Here is a 12756-nt window from a genome sequence, read left to right as displayed (position 1 = left end):
GCATTTGGTGTAACGCTAAGGGTACGTCATCAAGCATTTCGTCTAAGACGTCTTGCAGACACTCCAAGCACCATTTTGATTAAATGATTCGTTGTTTGAATACACTTCAGACATATTTGTATTAATTGTAACGTGATTTGTGATTGGTGGATTTCTCAGTTTTTTACAAGTGTCAAAAAGACATTTTAAAGACAATAGATTGCAATAGATATTTAAAAATACAATAAAAAGTAAAAAAGTCTTCATCGCCATCGCCAACAAGTGATGTGCATGCGTTACGATAATTAGTGATGTGTTTAACAGATTGTCGATAAAATAAAATACTCAAGATTAAAAAAAATTTTTTTCGGGCATTATTTTTTTACGGATTTGTGTTCAGTATCAGTAATATAGTAACCTCTGTAAATATGGCAAGAATGCAAAGTAACACCCTGTATATCCTCATAAGTAACATACTTATACCAACACATTTCTCGATATATTCTAAACTTACTGTCAGTGATATTACGGTTCAAACTCATGAAATCATTTTATGGGACATAATAATCGGTTAAATTAAAGAAGAATGTCATGCGATTGAAATATTGACTGATTCATTCATTTTGGTGTTTAAAAATCATTTGAAACATGACATGCCATTTTCGCCCTTACAATTCAGTTTTTTTTTCACACATTTAAGGGAATCATTGAATCATTTAATAATACCGTAAGATGGTGGAGACTAAATGACCTGATGATGATCATCGGAAAAGCAATCAACGGACATAAATAGATAAATATAATTTATACTAGCTTTCCGCCCGCGACTTCGCCCGCGTAGAAATTTGTCTGTCACAGAAAAACTTTATCGCGTGCGTTCCTGTTTCAAAAACCGGGATAAAAACTATACTATGTCCTTTTCCGGGACTCATCTCTATGCCAAATTTAATTAAAATCGGTTCATTGGTTTAGGCGTGAATGCGAGACAGACAGAGTTAATTTCGCATTTAAAATATTAGTATAGAAGTATAGATTTTACCCTGATATTTCTATAGACAATAGCTATAAACATATTTCATGCAAAAACCAATATTTATTGCGTAGAAATCGTCCCGAACCTCTAGGTATACAAATTAGAAAATAAAAAATGAAATAGTAGTGTTATTTGTTTTTATTTTGTGACTTTTTAGTAGTTTAGTTTTTTCATTTGTTTATGTTATGCATGTCTATGGTTTTACGTGCCACTTTCTTTCTTCATATTTAAACTCTTGCACTGTTTTAAGTGTTTTTTGCTTTTCATTTACTTTTTTCATTGAAAACCATCTTTTTATAAATGAAAATAAATAAAAATTGTGCAGTATTAGTGGCCGCCCTCGACTTCGTACGCGTGGATACCGTCTTACCCGTTTAGGAGTTGAATTTTGCAAAATCCCGTCTTAGTGAGCACCTACGTTCTAAAAGGAACCCCCATGCAAAATTTGAGACTCCTAGCAATTGTAGTTTCTGAGATTTCGTAATGAGTGAGTGAGTCAGTCAATCAGTGACCTTACGCTTCTAGATATGGATCGATTTTTTCAAAGACAGATTTCTTAGGGGATACTTGCAAAGTGTAGGCTTCCGTACCCAAAGGGACTTTGTTAAATTAATTCTAAGAGTAGGCGCACACCGTTGATTTTTCGTCGGCCGATAGTTTAGTCGGGCAGTTGATCAGTATGGGCATGTATGGGAGTGCGCACACTACGCCGATTCGATTTGGCCGATTCTTCATACAATTTGAAATATCGGGCACAACTATCGGCCAACTAAAAATCAACGGTGTGCTACTACTCTAACGGGGTTTTTTTTAATCATTTTTAAACAGTATCGCATAATATAGTAATGTCGACCATTCATGATAGTTGTGCATACCACGCATGCGTACTACCGTCTTTTGTCCTTATCTTTCACCGTATAAAATATGCCCATCTCATTCTTCCATTAGCCGTAAAATGTAAATAGCTACACAAATATTTATTCAAACATTTTATATGTAAAATAGTAAAATTGTAAATATAAAATAAGATATTGTAGAGTAAATAATATTTAGTAATTTTATAATAGTATCCCATTAACGCTTGGGCAATAAAAATATTCATATTATAATTTGATTAATAGGCTATTTGATAGGATTTTTTAACAGAAAACTCAATATTTGTCCCTCAATCCAATCTTTCCCATTTGAAAAAAACAGAATCGCAAAAAAAACAACGGGAAAAATCTTGGAGACACGCTCACCGCGATGAATAAAATATTTGTAGTTCTTGCAACTCACGAAGGCAAGTGAGCTTTACTTGTGTGTGTACGTGTACATGCACATAACGATAGTGTAATGTCTATCAAAACTTTTGGAAAATGAACAGTAGCGAGCCACCACACATGTAAAGCTCACTCGCCTTCGTGAATTGCAACAACTATTTAGATCGTTTCATCCACGAAGACGCGCCCCAGCAATGTTTGGTCTCAGTCGCGCGGGGTGCGGAGAGTGTGATCCGAGCAATCCGTAAGGCATTATTGTAGCGTGCGTGTGCACTCATGGATGATTTAGCGTGTACCGATAACACTCAAACATTCGCGGAAGAATGGTGGGGCGCGTCTTCGTGAATGAAACGATCTATACAAGTGCCGGATCCCTCGGTTTAAAAAAAAATCCTCTCTACAAAACACTCAAATAGCCTATTCTTCCAGTAGCTTCATAAAACATACTCATTTGTATTTTGTGGTGATGTGTCTGTAATGTGTTAAACTGTGCTTAATGATGGTTTGTATTGTATACTAAACAAATTATATACCTACACTAAAAACTGTATATTTTATCGTAAAGTATAATTACAAACTTATTTTAATAAATAAATGTAAATAAATAAATTTTCCACGCATAAATTAAATTAACGTTATTTAAAGATCTTCAACATTTCTTTTGACGATACAAAATCCTCAATTTACTACAAGTAATATTATAACAGCCACAAAAGTGCCACTTGTGGTCATAAGTGGTTCAAAGTGCCACTTGTGGTCTAAACTGAATGAATATTTTTGATTTGATTTTTTTAATTTTGAAAAATCTATCGCATCAATTTTTGAATTGAATTTGAAACTAGTTTACTAGTTATAGACTTACTTTAGTAAGTCTTTTGATCCCTCACTAGCTGACCCGGCGAATTTCGTACCGTCCTAGTTCTTTTCAATTTATGTTTTATAAATATTATAACAATTTATTTGTGTTTCAACAGGCAAACGCCAAGAAACCTAAGACAAGGCAGGAAGCGGAGAAAGAGATTTTGGACGCCGAATTGGACATGTTTACTAAGCAACAGGTGAGTGATTAACAATTTATATGGCAGTGGAAATATATTTCCCGCCATGTTTTGAACTGTATACCCTACCTGCCAAAGAATAATGGGACAAAATGTATGAACTCTGTCCCCAACACTGTAGCACTTTAATGTCTACCTTATTAATATGATAGTCCACGCTAATACTATAATTTTATTATATGACAGCCCAAGTGTAACATGTCTCAGAAAAAACTTATATAAAAAAAGTCTTAGTCAACCTTCAAAAATACGTATTAAATAACTTTTGGACATACTTCAAACGGTATAACGACAGCTCGACCCCTGAATGATTTATCATAAATAAGGTAGATATTTTAAATACAACTTGAATAAATCGAACTGCCTAAGGCGGGAACTGAACCCACGACCTTTCGCTTCGTGGGTTAGTGTGAGAAGCGATTCTAATCGCTAAGAAATTTTAATAAGGTAGGTATTAAAGTGCTACAGTTTTGGGGCCGTTTTGTCCCATTGTTCTTTCCAGTTTGTATGTGTTATAGTTTAACATTTCGTGATTAATCAGAATGGTATTTCGCAGGAGGGGCAAGATGTGACAGAGTTGGCCAAGAAAGTTGCGGACTTGAGACGACAAATGGCGATACAGTTTCCCCCGCATCCTGGGATGAGGAGACCACATTCCAGGTAACGTACCGTGTTCCAGGGCAGTGGTTCCCAAAGTTGACTGGGCTACGACTCATCTAATACAAAGTTCTCAAACTCGGGACCCAACTATAGGTTCCGCCCGCTGTCCAGCGGTTGGATCGGTAGGGTGGTTAGTCAGTCTACAGACAGGGCCCACTCAATGTTTGCTCGCGACCCACCGTCGCGACCCATAGTTTGGGAAACCCTGTTCTAGGGTTCGATGCCCAGAGGGTGCCAATGAAATCCTCAAAATTAGGTTAAAATTTAGTTACCTACTTAACAAATTAATACGTGTAAATCAGCCTTAAGCCGAAGATTTTCTGACATGCCATTCGGATTCCATTATTTGCACATCTCCACTCCGCTCCGCTTCGGTGGAAATGGATCGAGCGGAGAGGTGTCAGGCTGACTTGTTTTTCTATAGAATTTAACAGCGGTGGCGGCGCGGTGCGGAAAAGAGCCGCTCCGCTCTTTTCCTAGATAGCATTAGACTGACAGCTGACAGCTACGCACAGCTCACACATTTCTCGTCTCCGCACCGCTCCGCTCTTCTCCGCTCCGCTTTGATGGAAATAGCCTGCCAGATTCGCAACACAGCTGTCATCTCCGCACCACTCCGCCTTGGCGGAAGTTGGGCCTTAGATTTTGTGCGTTGGCACTTGTGAACCTCAAAAAAAGGTGCTCATAACACCTCCTTATCTTTTGGGCCCTACCAGCGCTTCGAGACAAACATATGGCAAGTGCTGAGAAGAAACGCCGCCGGAACAAACTCAGTCACCACTAGTTGCCAGTCATTATAAAAAAGAAAATACAAATAGCCAAATTCAGCATGTGCAGACTGAACTGACTTCAGTAAATTGAATGTACATACTTTATTTCGAGAGCATTTTTTGTACTTTTGTAATGTGATATAGCCCTATTGGCTGAACAAAAGTTTTAATAATTGAATTTTGTTTTTCCAAGCTACCGTATTGTGAAGAGAAAACTTAGGTGAGATAGTTTTATAAGTTAGTGTAGGATGAATAACATCTAATTCGTTTTGATTTATGTTCTACAAAGTGCTCCGTAAAGCGTGAAATTAAGGTTTTTTTTTCATCTTATTAAGATCTTGTTCTAAAATTTAGTTTTAAATGTTAAACAATTTAGCTTTACGGAGCACCATGTGCTGTTAAACAATGTAGTGCTCAAAAAGTCTCCTTTTCATTGGTTGTTTTGGCTATAAGCCACTATAAAAATTAACCATCACTAAAATGAGCCACAATGACAATGAGCCATTATGAAATTAGCCATAACAAAACAGCAATTTAAAAAATGAGTCGTAACAAAAACGAGCCATTTTAAAAATGAGCCATAATGAAAAGGAGCCATAACAAAGACGAGCCATTTAAAAAATGAGCCATTTCAAATATGAGCCATAACAAAACGAGCCATAACATTTAATTTACCACCACAGGGGCGGGCGATTCAACACTGCTTCCCGCTTCGTGCGCGGCGCTGGCAAGGCCTTTAGCGCAAATCAGTCCGTGGACCATAGACCAAGGGCACTGCTGATATCTGGATTTGAAGCAGACGAGCAGAGCGCAGTTATACAGCACTTTATGGTAAGTGACGTCAGAATATACAGTCCACCGACAGATATAGGCTTCCAGTGCGCGTTTACAGCTTTGGAATTGGAGGTAAGATAGCCAGTTCCCTTGTGGTTGAAGCTCGCTTCCACTTTTGGCTCTACAGCAGTCCATTGACAGACGTAGGCCTCAAATTTTAGGCTCAACTTTCAGGCTCAACGACCATCAGTTCTTCAATACGCGCTAGTAATAGCTATAGTCTGGTCTGTGAGGGGCGACGGGCGCCCGCAGTGAGTGTGCGAGCGCGACAACAACATAATTACGCGCGAGCGATAAGGATGGGTAGCTTGGGGTCATTGGACAAAATTCTACGTGCTCACGGACCAGGCTTTAGTTGTTGTTGCTTGTAGCTTCGTGAGGAAATTTCGAAATTAAAACTGTCACGTTTTGGAACTTGTCTAACCAAACCCACAGTGACTGGATGGGAAAAAAAAGTCATTGTGCATAATGTCATCTACCCAATTTTTGTCCCCATATTCATTGATTATTTTGTTACAGCAATACGGAGAAGTGGTCAGCAAAGAAGTGAATCTTGCGGTTCCCGAGCTGGTCATACAGTATAAGGCGAGAGCACACGCCGAGCTCGCAGCCGCCGCGGGAAAACATTACAACGACCGGACGCTGTCGGTGAGTGCTCATCATCATCATCATCATCATCATCATCAACATCATCATACAGTATAAGGCGAGGGCACACGCCGAGCTTGCGGCCGCCGCGGGCAAACATTACAACGACCGGACGCTGTCGGTGAGTGGAAAATAATAATAAGAAAGAGGGAATGAAACGATCACTTGGTACTATTGAAGATAAGAGAGGGATATAGACTAAAAGCAGCTTTTTTAATTATAACATTTGCAATAGAACGACATAGAATTGATTTAGGAATATAATAGAATATTTGTTTATTTGCTTAGTATGTTAGGTTTTCCAGCTTGATCCATGCTAAGAATGGACTTTCAATTACCTCTCAATTCTAGAAGCAATGGTGACAGAATAATTAGCCTTAAACCTGCCCGAAATACCTCTATTTTAATATCACTTTTTTAATTTCCCATTGTTAGCCTAATAAAATGTTTTGTAGGAATGAGCAATGCTTGTTCCCAACCAGTCATATCTAAACGAGTAACGGCCGGTTCACACATGTCTCCTTTTACTGTTCCGTTTTATCGTGTACGTTTTTTTTCGTCGATGGCGTATGTAGTTGTATGAGCGACTTCACACATGACACAGTATTCTGTATATCTTTTTTCTCTTTTCTCTTCATTGTCTTTGTACTTTTTTTTTTTATAATTGTATTTTTATATTGCCCTTTTTTTTTTAAGTTGTCAAATAAATAATTTTTCTTTCTTTCTTTCTAATACATACATCGAATTCGACGAAAATAAAACGTACACGATAAAACGGAACAGTAAAACGGAGACATGTGTGAACCGGCCGTAACCCTGTTATTCGTGGGAACAAAAAATCCCATTCAGTCCCTACTCGTTAACCTGTCTTTCATTCACTTGAACATTGTTTTAAACCAACATCTTCTCTCAGATAACTTGGGTGGCCAACACTAAGGCGTATCTTGGCGGCATGGCGGAGACCAGACCTGCGGTTAACGGAGAGGCCAGCGAGGAGAATAAGGAGCCCGAGGTGAGCACACAGATATATGTATTATTTATTACTTTATTTACAATAAATAGATCTTTTTTAAAACTGCGGCAAACTTAACTCTAAACAAAATAAAAATATAAACTTATTTATTTCAAAATATCAACAACAACATTACACCACAAACTAGATATGAACAATAACACATTTAACTTACTTTGATATTAAACTCTTGTTCCCTTATTGATAAAAAGTGACACCCTAGTTGAACACTTTTTAAAAGTGACAACGGAATGTTACTTTAAAACAGTGTTCAACTAGGGTGCAACTTTTTATTAAGGGGGAGTGTATTTATGTACAGTCAGTGTCAAATAGTTCGTGATACCCAAAGTAAACAAAAAGTTCGCAATACATCTTTGTTAAAGTCCAACTTTAAGGTTGTGTTCTTAACTTTTTGGCCACTTTGGGTGTCGCTGACTGTACAGATGTTTTATCTCACAAAACCGGGTGAGCCATTCTTGTTTGTGTAAATGTACATGCACATTGTCCTTGCGTGTGTAAGCTTGGGAGCGCTCAGTTTTGGCCGAGTCTTGCAGTTAGGTACACTAGCCTCTACGCAACAACTACAAGTATGTCTCACCTGCTTTCATGAGATAAAACAGCTGTAAATGATGCGATAAACACATTTTGGAATTGACTTATTGTCCAGTCGTTTTTGTAATGTTTAGTTATATTGACTTTACTTATTAACTAGTTGATTTCGTAGCATTTTACTTGTTGACTTGTTGACTTTGTCGAATCTGGGTATTTTTACTAAAATTCCTAAAAGATATTCCTTTAACTTTCTAACACACGGAGTGATAAATTCAATATTTATCCACTATACTATATTATTCCAAGACGTACATACTAAACGCTCTCCCCCCTCAGACATCTCAAGAAATAACCGAGGACACGTTACTGCGGTTCGACGAGGAGGAAGAGGACGATGCGGAAGAAGATAGATCCTGGAGACGTTGACGACCCGCGGGACGCTAGCCGCGACACGACACCGAGGCGACCTCGAAACGATCTCGAAGCGATGTCGGAACGATCTCGAAGCGATGTCGGAACGATCTCGAAGCGATGTCGAAACGATCTCGAAACGATGTCGGAACGATCTCGAAGCGATGTCGGAACGATCTCGAAGCGATGTCGGAACGATCTCGAAGCGATATCGAAACGATATTGCAGCGATGTCGTTGCGAGATTGTAACGATAGTCGATATCGGTCGCTGTAGGATTGTTAGTGTAGTGTCGGTCGTGTATAAGGCTAGCGATTGTTAGAAATAAAAGGGCTGAAGTGATATGTGAATGTTTTTGTGTATTTTACTGCGTTATAAATTAAAACAATGTTGCCTTGCGTTGATAGTTTATAAATATATTAATATACAAAAAACACTAGTAGACTTGACCTTTCTGAAAAACTGTTTATTTCTTACTAAAATCATAATATTTCAATTTCAAAACTTTATTTAATGGTTTCCGTTCGTTAATATACGAAAATATTTCATAATCTCACTTCAGTACTTCGAATATGAAAAATATGATATCAATCGAGAATTTGTATCTGTACTAAAAATGCCAATATTCGTGTCTCGTTTTTAATATTATTTAAAGAAAATTATAATAAGGAAATAATATTTAATAATTTATCGAAAATATGGTTTTCACTAAAAAAAAATCGATTGCCTCAGTTGAGAATCGAACGCACGTACTTTCGCTTGCGGCCTACTCTATCTACTAAGCTATGGTGACCATAATTATAATCATATCCTAAAAATAAGTTATTATAAGAATAATAATAATAGATATTATTTCTCGATTGGTATTTTATTATTTTAAACAAACTTATTGTTCAAACTTGTTACATTATTGGAGAAATATAGTGAAAGAGCTTTAGATTTAGGTATTCGTACGCCACAGAGTTGCGACACGACTAATTTACCACCAAAATTAAGAAAAGTTTGAAAAACTTGCATATTTTGCGAATTAAAAAAGTCGTCAGTCGCAACTCTAGCGTGCACAACCAAACGCATTCTTCGCTTATGAGATTTACACATAAAAATCGGCAATAATATACAATTCGGTAGTCGGTACAACATAGATGCGTTTAGTCGCAGTATAGAAATAGTTGTGAATTTACGAAAGGAGTCGTACGATTTAGGAATTTAATGAGATTCTACGATCATTGTCAGGTTTTTTAAATTTAATTTATTACGATGTCTTTATAAAATACTGGGTATTTTACTGGGTATTGTACTATTTACCAATAAATTAAATATGGGAGTAACTTATTCATTATTAGTCAAATGAGGGTTTTCGCGTATGAAAGATCCGCTAGATGGCGGGACGTGGATGTGGGGTCTGACTGCTGCGTGATTGGTGGATTTTGACATATCTGTCAATGTCATGTCAAAAATAACCAGTCATGCAGCATTTGGACCTCGCGTCTACGTATTGCCATCTGGCGGATTTTTCATACGCGAATACCCTCATTACGTTAGTGTATTGGCGACTAGTTCTACGCGCCGTCAAAAGATGGCGTTGTCTGTACAATACAACGCGGTATCGCAAGAAATAGGTTTCTTTTAGAACCTCTAGCGTGAAATTCATTACAAAACTTGCAATGATCGTATCGTCTTATTAGCATCGTTTTTAGAGAGTTACTCGGTTATTGTTCAACATTTGAATGGTTTTAAAATCTTAATTATTTATATTAATAATTACATTTCACTAACACCAGTACTTAAATAACTTACAGCTTACTAAAGACTTATTAATTAACAATAACAATAGGTGTAATAATAAGTCTATACAAAACTAATGGAACTGATTTTTAAAGCTAACATCATATCAACGTTGTACTTATTTAAACAACTTAATTTAATTTATTTGCTGTCGGAATTTATATTATCTTGAATAACAAAATGGTAAAAATTTTAACTAAAATTCAATACAAATTCGTGATTTTAATGTCAGTTATAATTGACATCTATGCATTGAAACATTGGTACAATTAAAATCGGTCCACAATTGACGGAGTAACCGGTAAACATACATAGAAAAAGAAATACATACAGCTGAACATAACCTCCTCCTTTTTTGAAGTCGGTTAAAAATTAATTTCTCATTCGTAGGTTTCAAAATGGCGTCGTGAAATTAAAATAGAGCATACAAGTGACGTCAAACGAGTTTAAATACTTATTGCTTTGAATTTAATACGACTACATTCAGTGACTGAGTTAAGCTAGACCTGTAGCTTAGACCTATAACTCAATTTAGCTTTTTTTGTCAGCAAGCCGCAAAAATGTTGAACAATAAACGGTGCAACTCTCGTCCTTTACAAATTTTTATTAGTAGCTCATATCGTGGGGTGGCACTTGTAAATAATTTATATTTGTAAATAAAATTTCTCTTTCGCGCGATAGCCATATCTTTCGTTTTCTTAAATTAATGAAATTATCGTTTTTTCTTGGGTTTGTATTCGGTCGCCATAGAGGTGCGGATCGCGACTAATGTGCGATTTATTGTTGAGTAGATAGAAGTTGTTTCTAAGTTTCAATTTATATGACGTTTCTTAGTGAAACAATCATGTCATAAGAGGGCTCATAAAGTATGAAACCTGGACTGTTTTTAAGCATACACGATGGATGTCGCTGATTTCAAACTACTTGACGCTAATTCAGTAAACACTGTTACGTTATTCTTCTTTATTTTATCAATTTAGTACTTGAAGTTCGTATGTTGGTTGAATTTTCAATATTTCGAGCAAAAACATTATATTCTTGATTGATAGATCACTGCAAGATACAGTAACAATCAAAACTTTTTGTTTATAAACAACTGTAAATTTCGTACTTGCAAAAAAAATCGCATCGTCGCGCAATCTTCATTTCTGTGGCGGCCCCATACAAGTATCGACCGTCTTACTAGATTTAGTGATGCATTATTGCATTTTAGGATTATTATTTTGTTGTGGCCCGAGGCTTACGTTGTAATTTTACGAGGGGTTATTTTTTTTATTATTAAATATAGTTTTAGGTCGATGTATGCTTTGGACAGACGTAGTCTTGTTTATAAATAATCGAATGGTACAAAGTGTATCTAATATAATAATATAAAATGTGACTTGGAACTACAGGTCTTGGAACTACTTCGCGACTGTGCGACGGGCGCCCGCAGTGAGTGTGCGAGCGCGACAGCAACATAATTACGCGCGAGCGATAAGGATGGGTAGCTTGGGGTCATTGGACAAAATTCTACGTGCTCACAGACCGGGCTTTAGCACAGAACTGTGTCAGTGCCTGAGGTTTGGGAGCGACACGGGAGGGGTGACGTGTGACGTGACAGAGCAAATGTCTCGCTGACGTTTGACATCACAAAAACACCCGTGCCGCTCCCTTACCTCAGACACTGACTTACGCCCTAGTCACAAACATTACTATGAGGTCTCACAGTGCGCGTGGACGCACAGGGTGACACACGAACCAATCACAGAGCTCTATTCAACGCTGTGTGTTCGATTTGCTGCTTCACTTAAGCAAGCATCGTTTGTGAATACGGGTTTGACTCTTACGGAGTTCAAAACGAAATCAATTTGTTAATCATATTATTGGAACTTTGACTACGTCTGTCAAAAACGTACAACGTCGAAATAGTCATAATAAAATACGAAAGCGTGTCTTTTACAAGTTAAGGTGGATTCATATTTGTATGACGTGTCATGTTGTGATCAAAATGGAATCGATTTCAGTTTCAGATTTTAATAAACTAGTTACTATCTTGGTCGTGTCGCATACTTTATGTATGAAACCTCTTTTTTGATGTCACGACATATCACGTCAGATTGGTATAAATCCACCTTTATATACCAATAGTTTTTAGTTTCAAGTTGTGTGTCGTCAGGCGGGCGATTTTAACAACGTTAGTACCGTCAGCAATCGAGTTATTTCAGTTGTTGGCAATGGACAGTTCCTACGGCGATTTTTGTGTTAATTTGCAGATGGTACGCAGTGAGGGTAGACGAGAAAAGTATGGCTAGTGTGGGGGCAGTGTCGATATTTTTGTCGATGATTTTATAAAAATGTCACTTGTGCTGTGCTAGATCTAAGTCTTTAAAATATTTGAAGTAACAGTTCTTCCGTTTTAAACTAATAGAATCCAGAATTAAAAAAATATCGATACTTATTAACATCACTACGAAATGAAGAGAGAATCGGAACACTGGCGTCTGTTAAAGTCGCTCGCCTTTAAAATTATACATTTTTCGCTTGTTTTTAAGACATTTGTACATTGTTATTGATTAGTTATAGTCGCTTCTAATGTATCTGACTTAGTTTGTAAATGATGTAAAAAATATTAAAAGAAAAAACCGTAACTACGCCGTTATACAACACTAATAAAGAAAAAATATATACCCAAACCTGAGATCGGCGAAAAAAAGTATTTTTTGAAAAAGTCAGTGCATATTTTTTTAAGGCGGTTGCTAGACAGATTGTAA

The 12756-nt window shown here is 37.0% G+C and overlaps 1 protein-coding gene across 3 annotated transcripts in view; it reads left to right on the top strand.

Moving 5' to 3' along the window:
* The window catches only part of LOC135085660 (zinc finger protein swm), a 40943-nt gene extending 28187 nt beyond the window's left edge, over positions 1-12756 (top strand). For all 3 annotated transcript variants that reach the window (XM_063980444.1, XM_063980443.1, XM_063980445.1), the window contains 6 exons: positions 3249-3332; positions 3889-3992; positions 5446-5593; positions 6116-6244; positions 7158-7256; positions 8145-12756. In XM_063980444.1, coding sequence (XP_063836514.1) covers positions 3249-3332; positions 3889-3992; positions 5446-5593; positions 6116-6244; positions 7158-7256; positions 8145-8234 — 654 coding nt within the window. In that variant the 3' untranslated portion in view covers positions 8235-12756. The remainder of the gene's footprint in view (positions 1-3248; positions 3333-3888; positions 3993-5445; positions 5594-6115; positions 6245-7157; positions 7257-8144) is intronic.

The sequence above is a fragment of the Ostrinia nubilalis genome, chromosome 29 (assembly GCF_963855985.1).
Source record: "Ostrinia nubilalis chromosome 29, ilOstNubi1.1, whole genome shotgun sequence".
NCBI classification, from domain to species: Eukaryota; Metazoa; Arthropoda; class Insecta; order Lepidoptera; family Crambidae; genus Ostrinia; species Ostrinia nubilalis.
The sequence above is the reverse complement of the archived record's forward strand: the minus strand, read 5'-3'. Positions and strand labels throughout refer to the sequence as shown.